The sequence below is a fragment of the Silurus meridionalis genome, chromosome 28, assembly GCF_014805685.1.
Source record: "Silurus meridionalis isolate SWU-2019-XX chromosome 28, ASM1480568v1, whole genome shotgun sequence".
NCBI lineage: Eukaryota > Metazoa > Chordata > Actinopteri > Siluriformes > Siluridae > Silurus > Silurus meridionalis.
Window position 1 is genome coordinate 4,537,238 of NC_060911.1, and position 25,610 is coordinate 4,562,847.

The 25,610-nt window shown below is 34.7% G+C and overlaps 2 protein-coding genes across 2 annotated transcripts; one reads left to right on the top strand and one right to left on the bottom strand.

Moving 5' to 3' along the window:
* On the bottom strand, positions 1-6,919 carry LOC124381496 (acylphosphatase-2-like). The gene is made up of 4 exons (XM_046843202.1): positions 6,832-6,919; positions 6,528-6,544; positions 5,237-5,346; positions 1-343 (listed from the first exon to the last, which is right to left on the bottom strand). Exons 1-4 carry the CDS (start codon positions 6,902-6,904, stop codon positions 229-231), a joined length of 315 nt encoding a protein of 104 aa, XP_046699158.1. The 5' UTR covers positions 6,905-6,919; the 3' UTR covers positions 1-228.
* Positions 6,920-11,571: 4,652 nt separating this feature from the next.
* On the top strand, positions 11,572-13,387 carry foxg1d (forkhead box G1d). The gene has a single exon (XM_046843245.1). It carries the CDS (start codon positions 11,825-11,827, stop codon positions 12,851-12,853), a length of 1,029 nt encoding a protein of 342 aa, XP_046699201.1. The 5' UTR covers positions 11,572-11,824; the 3' UTR covers positions 12,854-13,387.
* The last annotated feature ends 12,223 nt before the right edge of the window (positions 13,388-25,610 follow it).

Sequence of the window (25,610 nt, forward strand, 5' to 3'; positions counted from 1 at the left end):
GCTATTAATAGGCAATATGTAAAGAGTTTTCTTACACACATGTGCACACATTAATTGTTTCAAAGAAATATACACTTTATTGCTTGTACAATGCATAAAAGCATTTTACATAAATGTTTATAGTTTCACTTGTTATAAATTTATAACAAGTTTGGTTGTGGGATCGGTAATAGCAGCATTACACTGTAAAACACGGCAGTTCAGAAACATAAGTGGTTGGTTTGTAGGTCAGAATCGGGTGGAGAAGCCTGAGAGCTCCAGTTTTGGGATGGCCTTCTCGTTTTTGAAAACAGCTCGAGTGATGCGGCTGCTGGGGCTTCCCTCTTTACTCAGCCATATCTTCCTGTGGATAACAGCAAAAAAAGAGTAATCAAATACATTTATGAAGAAGATAAGTATGTAATGGTAATGGTAGCTCAAAGATTTTATGTTTAAATCCAGTATGCAAATTATTCCTAAATTAATTCCTCTAAGCACTGTTGAACATCTTTACCTGACTTTACTATCACCCTTGTGGCTGAATGAGTACAAATCTGCACAGTCACACTTGGGGGACTAAATCTTCTTCTTCTTCTTCTTCCTCTTCTTCTTTCGGCTGCTCCCATTAGGGGTCGCCACAACGGATCATCCGTCTCCATATCACCCTGTCCTCTAAATCTGCCTTTTTCAAACCAACTACCTGCATGTCTTCCTTCACCACATCCATAAACCTCCTCCTTGGTCTTCCTCTTTTCCTCCTTCCTGGTGGCTCCATCCTCAGCATTCTCCTACTGATATTCCCCCATGTCACTCCTCTGCACATGTCCAAACCATCTCAATCTCACCTCCCTCTCCTTGTCTCCAAAATGTCCTACATGCTCTGTCCCTCCAATAAACTCATTTCTAATCCTGTCCATCGTCGTCACTCCCAAGGAAAACCTCAACATCTTCAGCTCTGCTACCTCCAGCTCCACCTCCTGTCTTTTACTCAATGCCACTGTCTCTCAACCATACAACATCACTGGTCTCTCCACAGTCCTATAAACTTTCCCTTTCACTCTCACAAATATCACAAACTCCCTTCTATCACAAATCACTCCTGCCACTCTTTTTCACCCACTCCACCCTGCCTGCACTCTTTTCTTCACCTCTCAAACACACTCTTAATTACTTTGCACTTTTGACCCCCAGGTACCTGAACTCCTCCACCTTCTCCACCTCTTCTCCCTGCAACCGCACCACTCCACAGCCCTCCCTCTCATTCACACACGTACTCTGTCTTACTCCTAATGACTTTCATTCCTCTTTTCTCCAGCACATACCTCCACCTCTCCAGGCTCTTCTCAACCTGCTCCCTACTCTCACCACAAATCACAATATCATCCGCAAAAATCATAGTCCATGGAGACTCCTGTCTGACCTCGTCCTTCAACCTGTCCATCACCACTGCTCAGAGCTGATCCTTGATGCAGTCCAAACTCCACCTTGAACCAGTTTGTCGTTCCTACTGCACACTTTACTGCTGACACACTGTCCTCATACATGTACTGCACCACCCTCACAACCTTCTCTGACACACCTGACTTCCTCATACAATACCACAACTCCTCTCTCTCCACCCTTTCGTATGCTTTCTCTAAATCCACAAACACACATTGCAACTCTCTCTGATCTTCTTTATACTTCTTTATTAACATTCTCAAAGCAAATAATGCGCCTGTGGTGTTCTTCCTCGGCATGAAACTATACTGCTGTTCACAGATGGTCACCTCTTCTCTCAGTCTGGCTTCCACTACTCTTTCACATAACTTCATGGTGTGACTGATCAACTTTATTCCTCTGTAGTTACTGCAGGTCTGCACATATCTCTATTCCTAAAGATCGATACCAGCACACTTCTTCTCCATTCCTCAGGGATCCTCTGACCTTTCAAAGATGTCCCAAGGATGTTCCAAGGTCTCACCTTGGGGGGACTAAATGTGGAATAGGATATTGAATCTAATGTGTAGGTTTCCACAAACCTCTGTCCATATAGTGTCTTCATTCACTGGATAACCACTTACTAGTGGGTGTGGTTTTAGTGTCATGTAAGGATTGTGTGTGAAATGGTGTGAAAAGGTTTGGGAGATACCGGAACCAGGAGAATAACAAACATTGTTATAGCTGCATGTGCTAGAGGTCTAAGTTATATTCAATCATTGAACAAGTTACAGGCCATCCTTTCTCTAAAATAACTAATTATTAACAGTCTTTTCCTTCTATATCAGTAGATGAAAGGATTTTATCATTTTAATGAAATATCATCATCATCACTATTAGCCCAGATTAGACACTGGCAATGAAACCACCTTACCCCTTTTCTGGAGGAAGATTGAAAAGGGGAAAAATACAGAATCTATGAGTTGTAGCACTTACAACTCCCTGACTGACTATAGGAGTGCTATTTTGGTTCATTGGATTTATTTGGAGTCTAGCTGTCACATGAAGTCAGGCAGGGAGTTGTAAGTGCTACAACTCATAGATTTGTACAGGAGTTCAGGAGTTCAATCTGTAAAAGCATGTGGCTTTTAATTGGTTAAAGATCTGGTGATAAACTAGAATCAGAAATGGCAGTTAACGTGACGAGCTGGCTGCTGGTAAATAGCCAACTTTGAAATTTCACTACTAAGTTCCAATGGGTTGAAGTGTTGTACAATATATCTTCTCTTAAGGTTACTTATTCTCTCCTCTAAGACTTGCTATTTTTGTCATGTTTGCTGCCCAATGTGGGTCATAGGGCCTCTGGGAAAATGGCAATGATAAAGTAGTCCAGTTGAGCAGTGGGCTGCAGCCTAAAATGTTCTGTTGTAACCCTCAAGAAAAGCAAAAAAAAAGAGGAAGCGCATACAGTGACCTTGCTTATACTCAAAAGCAAAATCTGTTTGTCAGGTAATCTTCTGATATTTGAAATATTTGATCTGTGACAATAATACACCTTAAAATTCCAGCAGGATTGTTTTTGTATTACTTATTAATATCTGATTTAATTAACTTAACATGACATTATAATGGAGACCTGCATGCTTGTACTGTATACATCAACTAACATGGGACATGGTTTACATGGGAGTTTAAGATCTTGAATTATTTGCTATAAAGCTCTGACCTCAACCCTAACACCTGTGGGATGAATTGGAATGCTGACTGCACTCTAAAATCTAGTGGAACAGCTTCCCAGAGGACTGGTGGTTATTATAAAAGCATCTTACACTCAGGCATCCACAGATTTTTGTATATATAATGTACACTGAACAAAGAATGTAATGAAACTAATAGCAACAAAAGAAAACATTATGCAGTTAGATGTTTATTTAACTTTTATAGAAAATCTCCACTGTGTAACAGTCAGAGGTCAAGCTCTTGTTTCAAGTTTTCAGGAAAATAAAAATGTTTTAATGAAGGGTCATTTGTATTTTGCGTAACATAAGCTACATTCTTCAAATTAGAGTGCGAAAGACAACACACATTTTATAAAGCAAATGCTAACAGGAAGTAACTTGGAACATATTATTCCACATGTACATTCCACAGCATCAAGTGTAAATATGAATGCAAAAATGTACAACAGTTTATTCTTGTTAAAGTTGGCAAAGGCTGGATTGTTGCGAAGCAGAGCAATAGAAAATAGAGGCTCAACAAACTAAGCAATCAGGGGCAATGGAATGGAGATGGGACAAAGATCGAGAAAGACTACCATGCACTGTAGCCCTGTACCAATCTGGGCTTTATAGCAAAAAGACTAGATAGAAGCATTTCCTCAGTGCTAAACCCATGAAAGCCCACTTGGTGCTTGCCAACAGGCACCTAAAGGATTCTCAGACTGTGGGGAACAAGATTCTCTGGTCTGATGAAACCAATACTGCACTGTTTGGCCTCAATTCTAAATGTTATACCTGGAGGAAACCACACACTGCTCATCACCTGCTGAAAACCATGTCAACAGTGAAGCATGATGGTGGCAGATCATCCTGTGGGTGTGTTTTTCTGCAGCTGGGACTGGGCAACTGGGCAACCATTCAGATATACATTCAGAACACCCATTCCACCACCACCCTTCTGTCGATAAATATATGATGAGAGATAGATAGCTAAATTACTTTATTCGATAAATTAGAGCAAGATACATTGTAGATGAAGATAGCGAACGAAAAATGTATATATATATATATATATATATATATATATATATATATATATATATATATATATATATATATATATATATATATATAAAGTATTATACAAGTACTTAAAGAAGAAACAGATATGGTGTGTACAGATACTATGAGAGTGTGATGTATTGAAGTATTGGTTTTTTTTTGGAAACATAGTAAACATTATTAAACAATGCTAATACACCAGCAGACTTGAGGTGAATTAGAGAAACAGTGCAAATATTATCATACCAATCATTATAATTTTATGCCCCATCAAGTGTTATTTTATACAGAACTTTCTAAGCTAATTATTCTAATGTGTAGTGTTTTTTGTTGCTGTCAATTAGACAAAATATATTAATGTGTATAAAGTTTGTTATTATCTGGGTTTTACCGCATATGCGATTATGGATATATAATCTTTTTGAATCATTATTTAGTCTAGTAAACCTTATCTATTAAATAGAAGTCAATCCCCTTTAAACATGGTCTTGTTCTATTCTCCCATCTAGTGGTGGAAAAGTGAAAATACGCATACAGATTATGGTCTTGTTCTATTCTCCCATCTAGTGGTGGAAAAGTGTAAATACGCATACAGATTATGGTCTTGTTCTATTCTCCCATCTAGTGGTGGAAAAGTGTAAATACGCAATGCACGTGTAAAATACTGGGCAGGAGATTTGCATATTATGTAAAGAATTTCCATGATCGAATCTTACTGAAAAAAACAAATAAATTATAGACACCTCTTTTTCTAATCACTATTTGTCTTGAATTCTCCGTAGGGATGCGGAATACCACTTTATTTTTGAAAGCCATTATTATTAATACTAAATGAATTACACTGGACTGAACATCTTTCTGTTTGTATTATTAACATTATTTAAAAAAAAAAAAAGAAAACTTAATTTTCAATAAACAAAATCAATTATTTTTGTCATGAACTGATGTTATAATTACAAATTAAGTGAAATTGGTTATTTAAAACTCACTAATAATGTTATGTAGCTTATAGTTTAGTCTCTCTGTGTGTATATATACATACAGGATGTGCCACTCACATTTCATTGACCAGATGACGTGGTCCCTGAACCTGTCCCACCACTGTCCCCTTGTTCGTGTTCTTCACCCAGCCAACCAAACCAAGGCTGAGTCCCTTCCTCTCTGAATACTGTGAGATACAGAAAGACATTCAAACTTTCAGAGAGACAAGAAGAGATTTTAATGTATTGTTATGTGAAAGAAAATATGAAAGATTTCAACCAAAAACATCTGAAACCAACATAACTCTAAAGACTCAAACATACCAAGAAAAACAAGAATTCCTATTTGCTTTTATAATAAACTCCCACTCTTCTGGGAAGATGTTCCACTAGATTTTAGAGTGTGCTTGTAGAGATTTGTGCTCCTTCAGCCACAAGGGTGTTAGTAAAGTCAGATACTGATGTAGTTGAGGTCAGGAGGTCTGGGGAGCAGTCAGTGGTCCAATTCATCCCAAAGGTGTCCAATAGGGTTGAGGTCAGAGCTCTATAGCAGACCACTCAAGATCTTCCACTTTAATGCATGTAAACTATATCTACATGGAGTTTGCTTTGTGCACAGGGACATTGTCATGCTGGGACATGTTCGGCACTCCTAGTTTAAGTGAAGGGAAAATTGAGACATCCTTATCGATTGTGTTCCTCCAGCTTGGTTGCAACTGTTTGGGGACCACAAAGTCCAATGTTCTAATACTTTTGAATATACCATGTATTTGCAATTGGTCCTTGTGTCTTAAAACATTTATATTTTTGTTCAAATTGAGTTTGTTCTTATCATTGGTGAATTCAGCGCTTCGGAGGCCCCAATGGAAATTTTTTAGCTAATTGTTCATTCTTTGTAATGTACATTATTTGGCATTAATTTGAAATGATTATTATTTATTATTATTTATTTATATTTATATTGATTATTTATTTATTTATTGGGCCCAAATCATTTGCAGAACATTTGCAGAAGCTGGTGTTGTCACCCATAGGTTTTTTTTTTTATAGCAACAAAATTCTGGTTTAATTTGGTTCTGTTTCATAAATCCATCCAAACCACTGACTGTTATGTCACGGCATTAAAAAATGCTCACGATTATTGAATACTACTTAAAACAAGCAATCTGTACGATACAAATATGTCATCAACATCTCCGAACCAAAGGTTGGGACCGACAGACGAAGCAGCATATGCCAAGTTCTCAGATAACAGCGCTTGGCAACCCTGCTATAAACCCCCTCTTATAACAGCAATGAGCAATATCATATGCAGTATGTCTGCACAGAATAACACAAAAAACTGTGAAGAATCATTATGTTTACTTACCATACGAAAGCAGACACCTGTGCCAAAAGTGAAACACAATTAAATGCAGTGCAAAGATGTCAGTATAATGGCATGCTGACATAATGGAAAGTTTAAGTTCAGCATGCCTATAATAATAATAATAATAATAATAATAATAATAATAATAATAATAATAATAAGTGTAAGATACAGTATATAATTTTAGTCATCATGCATAACAGTGATAAAAACATTTTCTGAGCAAACAGTATCTAGAAAACACGCAAACTATAAATTAGCAACTTATACAGCTGTTATTAACAAAACAATAAATGGTCACTACCCTGAACATAGCCAAATATCTCAAAATCCACAGAGCAAAGATCACTGCCTGTTGAATCACTTCCCCCAGACATTGTGTATTCCAAGCTGCTCTTGCGAAGATTCTGGATTGGGTTACTTCTAGACCTGGACTGGACCACCAGTTTCATTTAAAGAGCCAGTACCACTTATTAAACAGATATAGGATATTGTGGATGTACTGAAACTCAACTCAAGTCAAGTCAAGTTTATGTCTATTGTGCTTTTCATAACAGACATTGTCTCAAAGCAGCTTCACAGAATTTAACAGTTAAGGTGAACGATGTGTATGTATCCCTGATGAGCAGCCATGGTGACTGTGGCAAGGAAAAACTCCCTTAGATGTTATGAGGAAGAAACCTTGAGAGGAACCAGACTCAAAAGGGAACCCCATCCTCATTTGGGTGACATCAAGAGTTTGATCATAAATCTTTTAACAATAAACTACATTGTTATTGTTTATTATTTAGCTGATCAAGTCTGGAGTGGTCCGTTTTTTGGTCATCTTTTCTAAAATATTCCAATCCACTTTCTCTAAAATCACACCATTCCAAAAATTCATAACTAATCACCTAATAATGAAGATATAACCTTCATTATTCAACAACATAAATCTTGAGTTCATGCATGAATAACTTAATTACACATTTAGTTTTAAGTAACATATAGCAGAAAACTAAATAAAACATTGTCTATAAAAAGAATATGAATTTAATAGGCAGACCTTCATTTTTTAATATCATTTGCCAGATACAGCTGAATACACAGTTATCATTGATTGGTGCTGAATTACTTTGAATTCAGATACATTAGTTATAAACACCTATAATCTCATCTAAACATGTTTTCTATAATTCTTTATTAATTTCTCTTCTAATCTCTCTGTAGTACTTGTGCGTGCTCTGGGTGGTAGGGATGTCATTTATACAAAGGATACTTAAAATAGCTTAAACAGCACATCTGGAAACCCCGGTCTGCTTTGAAATCTTTGCTAGAGAGAGACCTTGATGGTGCAGTATATCTCCCTTGTGTCTTGTTGCTGTCATGCCATGTCTTCTACATTCTCTACAACCTTAACTTAGTAGCATAGTTCGGCTGTTCCTCACCCAGGTTTAAGGTCCCACACAGCTGTTTCTGTTTTAGTTAATGACTGTGTTTCTACATATGAAGTTGAACCATACACCGGACTATTGTCCTACAAAAGAAAGTATGAAAGTATGCAAAAATAAGAACTGAAATCCAAAGAGTGGTCACACCAATTATTTATGTGATTTAACCTTTCTATTGTTTGCTCACTTTAGATTTTACTTTTTTATGTGATTAAAAATAAATTAAGAAAAAAGTTTCGGGTTAAAACTTGGATACAAGTTTGCCTTGCTCATACTAAATGCATGAAATAGTGGAGGAGGATGATCCGCTGTGGCAACCCCTAAAGGGAGAAGCCGAAAGAGGAAGAAGAGAAAGAAGTATCTATTGTCTTTAAAACATCACATTACACATGATTAGAATAATATTACCTATACTGCGTTATTAGTAAAAAGCTAGACATGCTGTAGTGTTACACCTGGATTGAGTATATCTCTGTTAAGAAAGATTCAATAATTGCGAATTGCCACTAGATGTCAGTAGAACTCATTTTCCCATTGGAAATGGGAAATACTGCATTTGGAACAGAATCACTGAATTTTACTATCTACTGTAAATAAGTGTGTACTTATGGAATAAAGTAATTCAGCATTCACCAGCAGCAGAGAATTATTTTGGTTGTATATTACTATAGGTTCTAAACCCATCAACACAGGTCATAATACCATCATTGTTCAGTTTTATGTACATTGAATTATACTGAATAACATCTTTGTCATGAATGTGCATTGTGCATGAAATAAGATTTAAATGGTTTACTTTAACATCTGGTATTGGCATCTCATTATAAATGGTATTTGTGAATTTTTTTGTTTTCATATTACAATAAAGATCAGAAATGTACTGTAAAAAACATTAATCCATCATCCTAACAAAAAACAAATAAGCAGTGTTGTTGCTCTATTCTTAGTATGAAAATTGGCTTTTTGTTTTGCCAGCGCTAATTGGAACATAATGTTCAAATAAACAGCATTTGTCGCTAACAGTTTTCTACGTTTATTTTCAGTGGTCACGGTTTATAAATGTGCTAAAGTTTTTGTTTACAATATACAGATTTTGACCGGTTATTTCACATAAGCATAGCTTCTGTCTGACAATTCCAGACCCAAAGAGAATGAAAAGGCCAGATGTAAAAGCATTCGAGTGCCTGAACTCATTGCACTGATTCTCATTGTCCGGAAGGGGGCAGTGATGACCTCACTGAACACGCCTATTACACCTTACGCCTAGTACATTATATGGTCAAAGGTGTCAAATGTGGTTATTGCCAAACTGTTACCACAAAGCTGGATAAGCAGAGGATGCCTTTGGATTAGCATAACATTTTTCCCATTCACTTGAACTTGGCTTCAATAGAGCACTGACCACAACCCTAGTAAACACATTAGGAATGAATTTGAATGCTGACTGCACCCGAGGCCTCCTCACCCTGCATCGGTGTCTCACTTTACCATGCCCTTGTGGGTGAATGAGCCAAAATCTAGTGGAACATCTTCCCAAAAGAGTGGAGGTTATAATAGTAAGATATAGGGACTAAATGTAGGGATGTTCAAAAAGCCAATTCCAAATAAGCAACAAAACATCTGAAAAAATAAGTGTCACTAAAAAGAGAAACAGCTGGAGAAACCTTTCAAACCTAATTCGATTCATTGGCAACAGGTCAGTAACAAGACTGATCATTAAAAAAACTACCTTAGAGAAGCAGAGCCTCGCTGAAGTAAAGATGGGCAGAGGGTCACAAATGTACAGACAACCATCTACAGATTGTGAGACAATTTCAGAATAATGTTCCTCAGCATTAAATAATGAAGACTTGGAATATCTCACCATCAACAGTATAACAAATATAATCATAATATTTAGAGAAATCTTTGTGCTCATGGGACAGTGGCAAAAATAATGAAGCTGATATAGAAAGTTGATAAATATTCTATATTAAAATCTTGAGATTTTTAAATCATTTATGAATTTCTTTAACTCATTATATTTCGTAGAACATAAACTCTCACAGTATATAAGATATGAGACAAATATTTGCACTCAGATATATGCATCTTTTAACAAAAACTGAACACATGCTTTTTAACTTTCCAAAAAAAAAATACATTTGACATTTGTATTTTATATCATAATTCTAGATTCTACAAATATTCTATATGTATATACAGTTATTTGCAAAAATGAACAGAATTGAAAAATGTAGAGCATTAATTCAATCTGTCCCAGTCTCTGATGCTAGTCTGATATATTATTTAATCCTTTATTTTGAAATCAGAGACTTGTCTTATGTTTTGACACTCCTTTCTCATTCCCTTCACCAGCCACAGCTTCCTCAGTGAAGAAACTTCTACAGTCCCTGCACAGCTTGTTTTGACTCTGGAGACATGCTTGTTATCGCTGAGACATGTTTATCACCATATTTCCAGCTGATGATAGAGACACCCTGCAAGCTTATAGAAGACTCCATGTTAACTTCATGTTGGCATATTATATAGTGACGGATGTATAAATCTCTCATCCACCAGGAAATACTGTATTACAGTTAGTGATGTTTTTGATTATTTAATCACCGCATTATCTGTGTAAAGCTGCTTTGAGACAATGTTCATTGTTAAAAGCGCTATACAAATAAAAATGAATTGAATTGAATTGAATTGATGTAAATCTTAATAACAAAAAATCAAAGATGAAATATTGATAGAAAGACAACTTGAAGAACAAGTTGTAAATGTTTATTATAATAAAAAAAAAAACTTTAATCAGATATGAAAGATGATTTTTTTGATCTGAACAAAATAAAAATGTCTGGGTTCATGTAAATGTAACTGATCAGGATGCTAATAATAATATAATATAATATAATATAATATAATATAATATAATATAATATAATACAATAATAAAATAAATAATGAAATAAGGTATTGTGCTAATATAATGTGCTTATTAAAAAAGATTTATGTAAATCTAGATATTGTAGATAGAAAATGTACACAAAACATCTTTTTCTTTAAATATGATTTAAAGAATGAGTGTCCAACAACAGAATTTAAAATCTACAGTAAATATTACACTTAGTGTTATTCTGTTGTGACTCTAGCATGGTTAAAAAAAACTAAACAAAAAAACAACAACAACAATGCATTTATTTGGCAAATGTTTACAAGAAAATGAGTGCATGAGTGAGTGTGTCTAATACATGCATAATATTAATACTACTATTACTAATAGTTATAATAATAATAATAATAATAATAATAATAAAAATAATAATAATAATAATAATAATAATAATAATAATAATAATAATAATAATAATAATAATAATAATAATAATAATAATAATAATACAGCTATTTGGAATATTTTAGAATATTAAAAAACATGCATTTATTTATTTGCCAAATAGTGCGTGCGTGCGTGCGTGTGTGTGTGTGTGTGTGTGTGTGTGTGTGTGTGTGTGTGTTAATGTGGGTGGGTGCGTGCTAGAGAGAGGGAAAGAGAGAGAGAAAGAAAGAAAAAGAGGGGGTGATGTAAGTATTTTTCAGCATGATCAGTGATTTTCAGAGCTCTGCACCTTCGGATTTATTCTCCTGCATGTCACAAAAGAAAATCCAATGCAGGACACAAATATCGGATAAATCTCAGATAAACTCCTCCCCCAGTGATGTCCTGATAAATCGGATCCCCCTTTTGACTGCTTTATAAATTTCTTGCTACTTTCTCTGGAAGCTCTTCTCTGTCCGAAGAACCTAAATCTAAATCACAAGAGTTATGCCCTGATCCAATCTACTTTATCCAATCTACAGATCTGAAAGGCCAGTTGTAGGATGGGGGATCAGAAGGAAGTGACCATGGTCCAGAGGTCCACTTCATTCAGCATCAAGAGTCTGCTGCTTCCTTCTAAAAGCGAGGATCGAGGAGCGTTCTCACCAGCATCCGATTCGGAAAAGCAGAAAGATCAGACGGACTTGGAGCGTTCTCCAGGCGCCACGGATAAGGCGGACGATAAAGCGGAATCCGGCAAGAACAGCAAACTCGACAAGCCTCCATTCAGCTACAACGCGCTGATCATGATGGCCATCCGCCAGAGTCCCGAGAAGCGTCTCACCCTGAACGGAATCTACGAGTTCATCATGCAGAACTTTCCGTATTACCGGGAGCACAAACAAGGATGGCAGAACTCCATCCGGCACAACCTGAGCCTGAACAAGTGCTTCGTGAAAGTCCCGAGGCATTACGATGATCCTGGAAAGGGGAACTACTGGATGCTGGACCCTTCCAGTGACGAGGTGTTTATAGGAGGAACGACTGGGAAACTGCGCCGGCGCTCCGCCACCTCCAGGGGAAAACTGGCCTTGAAGCGCGGGCTGCGATTCGCACCGCTCGGCTTTGGAATGAACGACAGGGTCCCGAGCAATCCTCTGTACTGGCAGATCTCTCCGTTCTTCTCCCTGCATCCCCCTTCATACAACTCCCCAACATCTGGATTTCTAAACCAGAGTCATGCTTATGGCTCGCTCCTCCACGGGGTGGATCAGCTGGGCAGTGGGGAGATCGCGCGGCCGATCCTTGGAGCTTCTGGTGGACCTCTTGGTTTTACGAACGCTTATGGCATGAGCTCACCTTCGGTCGGGTTGATCCAGAGTCAGCACGGTTATTTGGGAAACCCCCAGCAGCACCACCAGCAGCAGCAGCAAAACGTGTCCCATTTCAATGTCTCGACCACTTCAGCGCGCACACGTCTCTCAGACACGCTCAGGGCCACGTTACCGACTTTCCCCCCGGTAGGGTCTGGAGACCTCCCCGGGGTTTTGTCTCAGCACAAAAGACTCCTTCCTAATTCTTATTTAAATTGAACCACACGTGGCTTTTGAACATCTGGATGTCCTGGATGGAATTTGAACACGCAGGATACTGAAGGTTCCTGGAGTTTCCACCAACCAAAAAGCTTCAGCTCCACAAAAAACCCAAAGCAAAAAGTTCTTAGGAGATCTTACTAATGCAGATCACATCAACTCAAATTGTTTCTGCTTCTGAGGAGACTTTAAAAAAACAAAAACCTTTGTGCCAAGACTGTGTCTAGATTTGCCAAAGGTAAAGTCTATAAATCATCTGTTATTTATATCATGTTCAGATCATTGGAAACGTTTTAAGTTGGTCATCTGAAGACTTATATTTATGTAAAATTGTATTTAAATGTAAATGAATAATTAATCCTCATTGTATCAGTATTATGGAGCAGCCAATGAAAATATAAATTATTTGCGTAAATGTGACTGTGGACATTCTTATATTTATATATTTATATATAATGCATACACACATACATTAATATGAAATATGATCATGTCCTTTATTTAATGTTATAAATGTAGTTATAAATTTACTTTAAAATATTTTTGGTTGATTTTTTCCGTTCGGAAATGAATAAACAGATAAAAAAAAAGAGAAAATGGGGCTGGATCTTCACAGCCCTCGCAAAATTATGCTCTTATTGTTAATATTACTGTGTAATTATTTTTATGTATGAGAGACCTCATACTTTTAGATTACTGAGACGATTTACAAAAACAAAATAAAATAATCATTTATTATTGAAGGTAAATACTAAAAACATCTGAACTTTGTTGAACTTAATGATTTAAAAGAGTTTCTTTATTTAGAATTTTTTTTTTTCGTTTTTTGTGATAAAAATCCAAACGCTTCCATTTACAAAATTTTGATATTATTATTATTATTATTATTATTATTATTATTATTGGCAAACTATTACTGAGGAAATTATTATACGCTTTTTGCTTTAATAATCTATCTATCTATCTATCTATCTATCTATCTATCTATCTATCTATCTATCTATCTATCTATCTATCTATCTATCTATCTATCTATATCTCTTTCTCTCTCTCATATAAAGGTAAAGTATATATATATCTATATATATAATTGTAATTGCGGAATTGCATTTGCCACATAACTAATTTATTTGGCTGATTTTTCTGGCCCCCCGCGGAGAGCACGATAAACAAATACATAATTTGTTTGACTTTTAAATGGTTTTTAATTTCTTTAACTTTTAAATTGTTTTTATGGAGTTATATGTTAAAAAAGAATTATTAAAAGAAATGTATTAATAACAATATAATGATTGATTATAAAATGAAGTAAAATGTTAATACAATACTGTATACATAAAATAGCATTTTTGGCGTGGCGTCCGTTTATCGCGGTTTTTTGGTTTATCGCGGGCGGTTTTGGAACGTAATTACCGCGATAAACAGGGGATTACTATACATCACTATAGTATATAAATATAATATAACATAGTATATAAATATAATTATATATATATAATTTTAACAACAAAATTGCAACAAGAAACAAAAAACTTCAGAGCGCAAAATTCCGGTTAAATCGAGCAAGTAAACGATTTAAAGTCGGAAACTGCGCACGCGATGTAGGAAAGAATAAAAGTGTGAGGATTTTTATTTTTCTTTGTGTGTAAAAAAATATTGTAACTTATGGGTATATAAGTGTTCTTAAGATGTTCTATAAAAATAGGAATAGGCCTAATAAAACAACCGGTCTAAACAGTAATAATATGCACACACACACACACACACACACACACACACACACACACACACACACACACACACACACACACTAACGATACACACGCAGTCATGTGATGAACCGTCCGGCACATTGGTTTACATTTTAAGATGATTTCACGACAATAGTAAACACGCCTTGAAACACACACACACACACACACACACACACACACACACACACACACACACACACACACACACACACACACACACACGTGATGGTTGACTACGCGTGACCGAAGTTTCTCTAGCTATATTTTTGTTTTCAATGTTTTTAAAAAAGTACCTTTCAACATTTTTCAAAACAATAATAATGTTTTTTTGGTTATATACTGTATATTATACATGGTGCTACATTGATCTTTAATTAAAAAAGAAAATTCCCTAATAAATTATAGGTTTGAAGCTTGAATGTTGTGATATGCGGGTGAAATAGAATAAGAAATGCATCATGCAACATAAGCCTTTAAATCTAAAGTATAAATAAAAGATTTCTTTATTCTACAATGCAATTTTTGATATTTTTAGGGTAAATAAGAAAAATATAAATCTTCTGGTTTTAGTTTAGAGAACACGATCTTCATGAATCTCTGAGGGGTGAATTAAAGGTTATGAGAACAAGATCAAATGTCTTCTTTCCTTCAAATGAATAAATAACAATACAATTATTATTATTATTATTATTATTATTATTATTATTATTATTATTTTATTATAATTATTATTATATATAAAATAATATCATAAAACCAACAGCACAAACAAACAAACAAATGACAGATTACAGAATATGATTAGAACGCTGAAATACATTTATAAATACATTTTACAAACTACACACACACACACACACACACACACACACACACACACACACACACACACAATTTTTCTGTCATTCTGTGACACATAAGCAGGAAGAAATCAAGTGAATACAATCAGAAACAGAATCATGTAGTAGTTTGTTTCTGTGTAAAGCTGTTCATTATGAAACAAGTACAAACTTTAAACTATTCGATCCTTAACATTATAAGAATATAAGAAGATAAAAATGATGATGATGATGTTTATTATTATTATTAGTAGTAGTAGAATAACAAAACCAACAGCACTTTCACACCTGTAAACAAAAACACAAACAGAACATATCCAATGCGTTCCAAATAAAACAATAGCAAGATGAATGTACAACAACACCGAAATACATTTGGCACTGATCCTTTCACCTAAAAATACACCATCAAATAAACACACACGATAATTCTTCATCTGCTTCATCGTCTTATTATTATTAATATAATTATTAATATAATTATTAATATAATAATAATAATAATAATAATAATAATAATGATGATAACAACAACAACAACAACAACAACAACAATAATAATAACAATAATAATAATAATAATTATTATTATTATTATTAGTAGTAGTATTAAACAATGTTATTGATAATTATTTATTATTATGATTATGATTATTATTATTATGATGATTATTATTATATTTGGTAAAGTAGTAGTAGTTCAAAGATTCCCCTGTGTGTGTGTGTGTGTGTGTGTGTGTGTGTGTGTGTGTGTGTGTGTGTGTGTTGATTTGATGGTGTATTTTTAAACAAGAGAATCAGTGAACGATGAATAAACATTGTTTTGATTGTTCCACTGCACTTCCGCCACTTTATGACGCATAATCAGGAAAAAAACAACCTTAAAGTCAGAAATAAAAATCATGCAGTTCATCCTACTTTAATTTAAAAGTATGATTTAATAGTTATTCAAAGTTCTTTAGTTTCTTTATGAAATAATGAAAGGTACTTATCCACCATGTAGAGCTCCACTGGAAACCACTTATAGTTTCTTGTCAGGAAACTTTCGGGTTTCCTTATTAGAGGAAGAACGTTTCCTAAGTGCGCATGCGCAGCAGGTCGACCTGGCCTGTCGTTTCTAATTACATTCAGTCAAAGAAGATTTAGAAGTAATCTCAATGTTTAGGAAATTGCTAATAATAATAATAATAACAACAGTAATCCCGCCTCCTGTGACACACTTCCGTTTTTTTGTTGCTTTTTCCGTTTTATGAGGACTCTGTATTGATGCTTTGACGTGACCTCTCCTGCACAGCTGGATTCATCACAGGGCACAGCTGGATTTGGTTCGTTTTTTACAATGAATTTCAGGACACCAGATGTATGCAGTGATAACGCAACAAACTCGAACAAAAAACGAGTCTCTTTTGAAAAGTCTTCCGATGTGCTAAAAGGAATGAGATAAATGTTCCCCAATAAACAGTTAAATAACAGTTAAATTATTAAAACAAATTATTTCTTCCATTTACATTTACATTTATTTGCTTTTTTCCAAAAATAAATGTAATTGATTAGTTAAAACAATTCATTTATTATTATTATTATTATTATTATTATTATTATTATTATTATTATTATTATTCTTTACTTTTACGTTTGCATTTCAATAATTAAAACTTTACGCCACTGGCTTGCATTAGAGATAAACCTAAACACACATATATTATATATTTTATAATATGTATTTCTGTAATTAATTTAAATTAAATTTCCATTTTGGCAAATGGAAAATTATGCTCAGGATTATTTTATGATCTGGAATATGAAACATACACAGTACAACAAACAAACAAATTGGGCTTAGGTTTTAAAAATCTTAAATCATAAACTCCTAATCGTTTTTAAGCAAATTAATTCTTTTCCACCCATGAAATGCTGCTATTGACCAAACATTATTGAAATATATTTATATTTACCTTCGAAGCTCACTACCTATAAACAAACATTGTGATATAGAGAATAAAACTGCAATAAATGCACAGGTATGTGTACATACAAATAGAAAACTTAAAATGTTACTGAATAAAGTTTTTTAAAATTTCTAATTAATTAATTCTGAATTTGTGAATTATGCTGGTTCACGGGGGTTCGCTAGGTATAAAAAATTGGTAATATTTATAAATGTTTATTTATTTATTGCTTTGTTTAAATTGGTGTATTTTTATCAACATAATTCTTCATCTGCTTCATAGTCTTATTGTTATTAATATAATAATAATAATTATTATTATTAGTAGTAGTATACAATAATATTGATTTATTATTATTATTTTTATTAGTAGTAGTAGTAGTATACAATAATATTGATGATTATTTATTATTATTATTATTATTATTATTATTAGTAGTAGTAGTAGTAGTAGTAGTATACAATAATATTGATGATTATTTTTTATTATTATTATTATTATTATTATTATTATTATTATTATATTTGGTACTAGTAATAGTAGAAGTAGTTCAAAGAGTCGGCTCTTTAAGGTGAATGCTGCGAGCTGACTCTATCTGCCGTTTTTTTTTTATTTTTTATTATAAGTAGGAAATATCTTTAATCATTCATCTACTCATGCATCTTCAGTTATTGTTTTCCATCTTAACCATACAAGCTGTACGTTAAAGTGGATCGAGAAGCATGCATGTTTTCACGAGTTTGAACTTGCATTTACAGTGTATGGTTTACATAAAAGGTATTACATAAAATAAGACACATAAAAAAAGAAGAAGAAGAAGTAGAATGTGAAGATTTAAGCTATGAGCACACAAACTGGAGATAAATTCGATTCAAACCCTACAAAGGCACAAAAAAATCTGGTGTTGATGTGAAGCAACACAATTCCGAGACCACGACTGAGCAGGAGTCATGGTTCTGGGATGCTATGCTGCGTCAGGGCCTAAACAGGGTGAATTCAGCAAGAGAGTTTACAGAAGAAAGCAAGGGCAGTGCTTTGTCATCTGAAGTTTAATATGATTTACATGATGCACCAACACAAAGAATAACACCACACCCAAGTATGAATCCAACCCTTGATGTAAAACTAAAACTAAAAAACAATGAAATAATTGTATTTATTTCAATACATGCAATAAGACATGCAGAAAAATGTCTATCTGTGACCTCATATACAAAATAGAAAATACTGAAAAATATTGTTTACATACATCAGAATTTGTTGAATTTGAATCTGTAATGATAGAAAGAAACAAATATAAAATATGTATAAAATATAAAACACACAAGGAAAACTGAGACTGGTGGCATAAAAAGTAATTCAAAAAACAATAAATAAAGTGAAGTGTTCTGTATATCTGTAAAACCAGGCTTAGTAGGTGCTGTGAAATTTTGAGGTTTAATACGCTCTAATTCTCTTTGTTGCCATTTCTGGAAGCTAAAGCTCTCCCTGATCACAACAGAAAGAAGAGTCCATTGTTAGAATAGTTTGAGGACCTTCTCTATGTTTCTGGTCTATCTATCTTTCTCAATCTCAAGTATTGTTTAAAGACTATAATCACACTCTTGATATCATCCAAATGAGGATGGGTTTCCCTTTTGAGTCTGGTTCCTCTCAAGGTTTCTTCCTCATAACATCTAAGGCAGTTTTTCCTTGCCACAGTCACCATTGCTGCTCATCATGATAAATACACATCGTTCACCTTCACTCTTAATTTCTGTAAATCTGCCTGGAGATGGTGTCTGTTGTGAAAAGCGCTATAGAAAAACTTGACTTGATCTTTATTCAGCACCACTTGCTGTAGTAGGCCTGAGAGTTAATTGTGAATGTTACACTCAGCTGATCTCACCACCCTCTGGAGAACTGCCTATGTTGCGTGGTGCTATTCCCAAACCAGGCTGTGATGGGTTTTTTTTTTTATTAGGGTGGTCTCGATGGTGCATATAAAAAGCTGAACATGCAAGAAATGTTTGTAAAGAGTGAATTAAAATCTGTCTTCATTGTACGAGTCGTACTTTAAATGTTTGGTGGAGGTTATTCTACCTTTTATTCAAAGAAAATGGTTTTAATCATTTTCTCAATCAATGCATTCAATATCAAGCAAGAGAACTGTAGTTTAAACAGGGAATGCATTCCTTCCTTTTCTTTTTCTTCTTCTTCTTTTTATATTATTACCCTCACTTGGTCCTGGATGAAAATCTGACCATATAATTATCAAAGAATTGCAGGTTATTCCAAAAGGAGATTTGAGTGTGAAAGAACACCAGTCTTCTTCAGATAAGATTCCACAACCTTTCTGTAGAGGTCACCTATTTTTCCTGGCTGCATCGCAAGCGAGAGACTGGCAGGAGCAGGAGAACCTATGAGTGCAGTGCAGTGCGCCTGATTTGCCCGATCAGGTTTTATAAAGGAATGGAATTCTTTTAGCAGAAGTTTGGTTCCTAGCAAACTATGACTATGACTATGACACAGTCTATGTGCAGGTTTTCATGTATGATGTTGCAGTGTTCTGCAGAAAGTACTTCCTTCTGAGAATCGACCACTGATGATCGGTGTTGGGTGCTGGAGCTGATAGCTGACTGGGTTATAAACAAAAATGTCTGTAACACATTGTGTATTAGGAAGTCAACACTCTGAAAAGGTCAGTCCTGTCATTCCTATCCACAAGCACAGATTTATTCAGAAAGACTGGTCATGAGGCACATTAAGACACAGCTTGCAGAGGGTAATGGACTGCTGCAAACTCAACAATCAGCCTCTAACTGTGGATAAAACAAAAATTGGTTGCTGACTTCAGTAGTGATCACACCCCACTAAACATTAACATCTCCTTTTTTGGAGATCATCAAGAACACCAAATTCCTTGGTGTTCACTTGGTGGACAACCTTACCTGGTTCATCAAAATCAGCTCCATTACAAATAAAGCCCAGCAGCATCTCTACTACCTGAGAAAGCGGAGAAACGCGTTCTACACCGGGACATTCAAGAGCATTCTGAGCAGCTATGTCACTGCCTGGCTTGGGAATTGCTCTGTCATGGATCACAAAGCCCTACAGCAGTTTGTGAGGAGGCTTGAGAGGCTCATCAGTGAGACACCCTCCATTATGGACATTTACACAACAAGATGTATCTGCATGGCCAACAGCATTGTGGCTGACACACACACACACACACACACACACACACACACACACACACACACACACAAATAAAGTCAGTAATTGTTTTTTCACAAATTGCTCCTAAAACACTCAGTGTTTTTGTGTACAGTATTTATTATTATACAAACAAATTATTTGCACATTTCTACTGTACTGCTCGGAGCTGCAGGGTCTCAGTGGCTACCGTCTTCCTGCCTTATGTTGTGTTTGCACTAAATGTTGCACACATGCACTTAATGTAGTGTTTTAATTAGTTTTGTGTTTTGTTAAATTAGATTTTTGTTCATTTACATAGTCTTATGTAGCACCTCGGTCCTGAGAGGAATTTAATTTACCTGCGTACTACACTGTATACTCCACTTGATTTGATATTTTACCTGAGAGATCCCCATATATTCCTAAGCCAACGGAGATATAATCTATGCAGCAAGATCTACCTTAAGATTCTAATACAACACTAATTTCACCCAGCCATGATGCATCATTATAAGATACCCAAATCACCTAATTAGTCTCTTCTCAACTTTCAGGAGCAGCAGCTCTACTCCCAGCGTTTTCCTGGACTGTTGAACTTAAAACTGTCTCACACCCCCTGCCAAGAAACGTCATTTCTCCCAGCTGTACTTATAAACCTATTCTTACAGTAACTACTCACAGGTTGTGAAACCACAGACCCAAACAGTGACTACTACTGGTTTTGTCTTACACTTTCTTTATCTAATATTAGTTAATTCAATCTAAACACCCCACCATGGCCAAAGTCTCACACTCTATTTGAGGAATAACCATAGCGATTGATGTGTCTGTTTTCTGTTTTCTTTCCTTATTGCTGAAGCGAGAAGTTCTTTTTAATAATTTCATATCCCATGCTGATAAGGTTTTGCTAATATCAACAAAATGTATTTTACTTACTCCCAATCTGTTGGCTGTGTGTGCAAACCTTCTGAAAAGGTTCAATGACATTCATTTTGTATAAGGTGCTGAAAATGAGTTATTTGAATATTTCTGTATGAGAATGATGAGATAAAGATATTAAGATAAACTTTTATTAATCCCTCATAAGAAAATTAGTAGAACAGCATCATGATAGTAAAAATGTAATGTGTTATAAAGACAATCACATCATTATATAGTATATAAGTTATAGTTATATTATATATTGTGCAAAATTTTTTATCAGAAATGTAATTATTTTGTTTTATTCTATACACTCTCAGTATAGGCTCGTTTTGTTACAGCATTTGTGGCATAAGGCTCTGGGGCACTTTGAAATCCTCACAGAAATAAGAGAACAAAAATAACAAGGTACTGATAAGTTAGTTGATGACTTTTGGCAAATGTATGAGATAATGATACAATGAATAATTAACCCACTTCCTGTATTTCATTGTTTTATTTCTCAGTCTCTGAAAATCATTCAAATTTTGTTGCTATCAGGTCACAAAAAGTTCCCTAATAGAGCTACAATGTACAAAGTGGCCCTTCTCCGTGCCCTCAGCATGCCTGATGACTTGTAAACTAATCGGTCTAAGGACACTTGCGTTTGTCCCACTGTGACCCCTTCTATAGGGCAGGTAATAAGGTTAAGCAAACTGAGACTAATCCTGACATTCTGACAGTGCATTCAGTGGTAAATTCACAATACTTTCATCTTTAGGTACTTCGATAGAAGTGAGGACGTATAAAAGTTCTTAGGAATTTAAATGAGTGTAAACGCAATTTTCTTGAATTCTGAAGAATCTCACTAGAAGGCTTAAGTCATGCTAACTAATTTTACCCTTGTGCTTAATAAATTAATAGATGATTAGACAGATGGATGGATGGAGAGACTGGATGAATGATTAAAAGAACAAACAAAAAAACAAACATGTGAAATTAAATAAACATGAATACAATATATACAATATAATTAGAAATAAAAAGTTGCAAAAACGAACCCTCTTACTTTTCTTTGCTATAAACAGACTGGAAATGTTTGTCTTACCTCAGTCAATACTCACTGGATGTCAATACTTACTGGATGTGTCTCAGTTGTGTTTTCATACAATCATTTGTTTCAGCAGCTCCAGCATTCAATTATCAGTTCTTAGTAGGTGAATTTACATTTAGACTTTTTTTTATTTGAGAAGGATATTAATTGGTGAATAGTTGATAAAATAATGAATGGAAACTACTGGATGCAGTCTTTGTGAACTCTAAATCCCAGAATCCCCTGCTGAAAACTAGGAAGCTGAGGTCAGATTGGAGAGTCAGGGTTAAGGGCGTTACACAAGGACCCAAAAGTGGCATCTTAGCAGTACTGGTGTTTGAGGTCTTGATGAAATGTTAAGCTCAGTAACCCTCGTGTCACTTAGTTAATTGTAAATGGCTAAAATGGATTTTAATCTGAAGCAACATTCATATGAGGTAGAATTAAGACTACTCGAACATCCAATGATTTGAATTTTTTAACCAGAACCACCTTTATTAAATTGATCTTAAAAAGAAACTTCCTCAAATGTTTTTTTTTTTGTATGGCAGTCCATTTTTACTTTTACTTTACTGCATTATATATATACATATATATTTATGTATATATATAATGCAGTAAAGTAAAAGTAAAAATAAAAATGCAAATTTTTTTTTGCATTTTTTTTTTGCAGGGTTTATGGATGTGGTTGGTTTAAAGAGGCAGATGTAGAAGACAGGGTAGTGTGGAGACAGATGTTCCACTGTGGTGACCACTAATGGGAGCAGCAGAAAGAAGAAGAAAAAGGAGAACGAAAAAGATGTGAAATATGACAATGGTATATATAAATTACTTACCAATATAAACACGTTAGTCTGCTTTTTACTCATTATTATAACTAACATGTTTAAGTTAGTAAGTTAGTTGTACTAGTCATACTGACCTCTGAACCATGTTCACAGAACAAGATTCCTATACTCTGGATAGTACTTATTGAATTTGTTCATATAAACACACTTAAATAGTGCATGATTTTAGACACAGCTCAATGCCATCCAATCCTATCCACAAATGGTTAGTATGACTGCAGGTTTTGATTATGACCAAGCAGCAGTACACTTAATACAACTCATCAGTTGTTAGACGACCAAGACCAATTGATTAAACAAGTGGAATCAGGTGTAGGGCTCCTGCTTAGTTTGAATGAAAACATGCAGCCATCCAAGAAGAAGATTGGAAAATCATGCCTTCTTACAAATTAGCAATCATTTAAAAACATGAAACCTGAATCAGATTATTAACCATAGTGTCACATCATATACAGGGAACCTAAAGTAAAAGAGTAAAGACCAAAGCACAAAAGGAGCAAAATCTTTGTTTTACTGAACTGTTACAGATAATACAGTGGAATACAGTTAAGAACTTTAATTCTAATCAAATTCCAAATTAACCACTGAAAGAAATTCCAGCTTTGATTACTGGAGACAATAAAGAACAAATTTCTAGAACCAGTTAAATTTCTTTTTAATGATTTTGGATAGAAGATATAGTGCAAGTGGTAGCTCAGTGTTTAAGATGTTGGACTTCTGATCAGAAAGTCGTGAGTTCAAAACGCAGCCACACCAAGCTTCTACTTTCTGGTCCATGAGAAACCCTTAACTCTCAATTGCTCTGTTGCATACATAAGATAATTGTAAGTAAACAAAAACAAAAAAAAAATCATTTTTTTAATGTCAATATGTTTTGAAAACTAAGTGTGAGACTCTTGGTTGTTTACAATATCAGGTTTTTCTGTTATACAGATTAATAAAGACAAATCATATAAGCATATTTTAAATTTAGTACATAGATGCCAGATACTAATTTTGCCATATGGGTGCAAACCTGACTAAAAACCAATGGTTTATGGTGGTGAATAAAGTGCTGTGCTTGTGAATATAAAGTTATCTGTTCCCTGTTGCCCCATTTGCTCCTTAACCTGCAACTGTGAAACACCCTCCTTGAAATTGGATTCGCTTGTAAGCTGTTTTGAATAAAAGCATCTGCCAAATAAATAAATGCAAATATAAACTGAAAACAATGCGTTCTGGGAAACAGTCTTCCCGCTGGATAATAAACCCACAGCACACCTGGAAGCATTTTCTTGTAAACAGACAGACGAAATATTTCCACAACCAATGTAAACACACAACCTTCCACTTTAGTGACATCATCACAAAAGGGAGTTATAAAAGTCAGCATGTAGCACACATTGCCTTTGAATGACCCTTTCTTCCTTTCCACAGGTTTACTTTTTATATCAATTTATTTATCAAATTTAATCTAAAGTCTTATCTGTCTAAACTTCCCACATAACAAAAAATAACAACAGAATATTTATTACTAAAGAACGTTTTGCGATATACACTGTAACTACAGAAATTACACTGAAACAGTGTTTCTTAGAAGCATTTAACCCTTTTCATATTTTTATCTTAATTTGAATTATATGTAATGAATTTTCTTAATACTAATACCAAATGTATATGTGTTATGTGGGGTGGGGGTGTTAAAATATCACAAAACAATTCATACATCGTTTCTTGATGCAAACAATTTGCTTTTAGAATTTACAAAACTAGTTGAATAAAGATTACCTGTGTGAAACAAACAGCATCATAAAACCATAAAAGAAAGTTAAAGAAATATGTCTTGGCAATCACTATTGAATCCATGATTGAAAAATGGAAAGAAAATGGCACTGCCACAACCGCTTAGAGGAAATTCCCGATCACTAATATGGGCCTTATTCTGGCCAGTAGTAACTTTTGACATGATGCTTCCAATACCATGCTTTAACTGAATGTGCACACTTAATATTCGAGTACAGTTGATCAGTATTTTAATGTCTAAACTTTCTTTCTTACTTTCTTACTTTGATTTGGCACATGTTTTTACGCTGGATGCCCTTCCTAACGCAACCTTCCCCATTTATCCAGGCTTGGGACCGGCACTAAGGCTTGTGCAACCCTAATGGCTGGGGTTGGTTCCCTGACCGGAGATCGAACCCGGGCCGCAGCGGTGAGA

Coding starts and splice junctions, on each gene's coding strand:
- LOC124381496 (XM_046843202.1), bottom strand. CDS start 6,904: ATGTCTGGGGGAAGTGATTCAACAGGCAGTGATCTTTGCTCTGTGGAT. Junction 344..5,236: donor CGTCATCTGGTCAATGAAAT/GTGAGTGGCACA, acceptor TGTTATCCACAG/GAAGATATGGCTGAGTAAAG.
- foxg1d (XM_046843245.1), top strand. CDS start 11,825: ATGGGGGATCAGAAGGAAGTGACCATGGTCCAGAGGTCCACTTCATTC.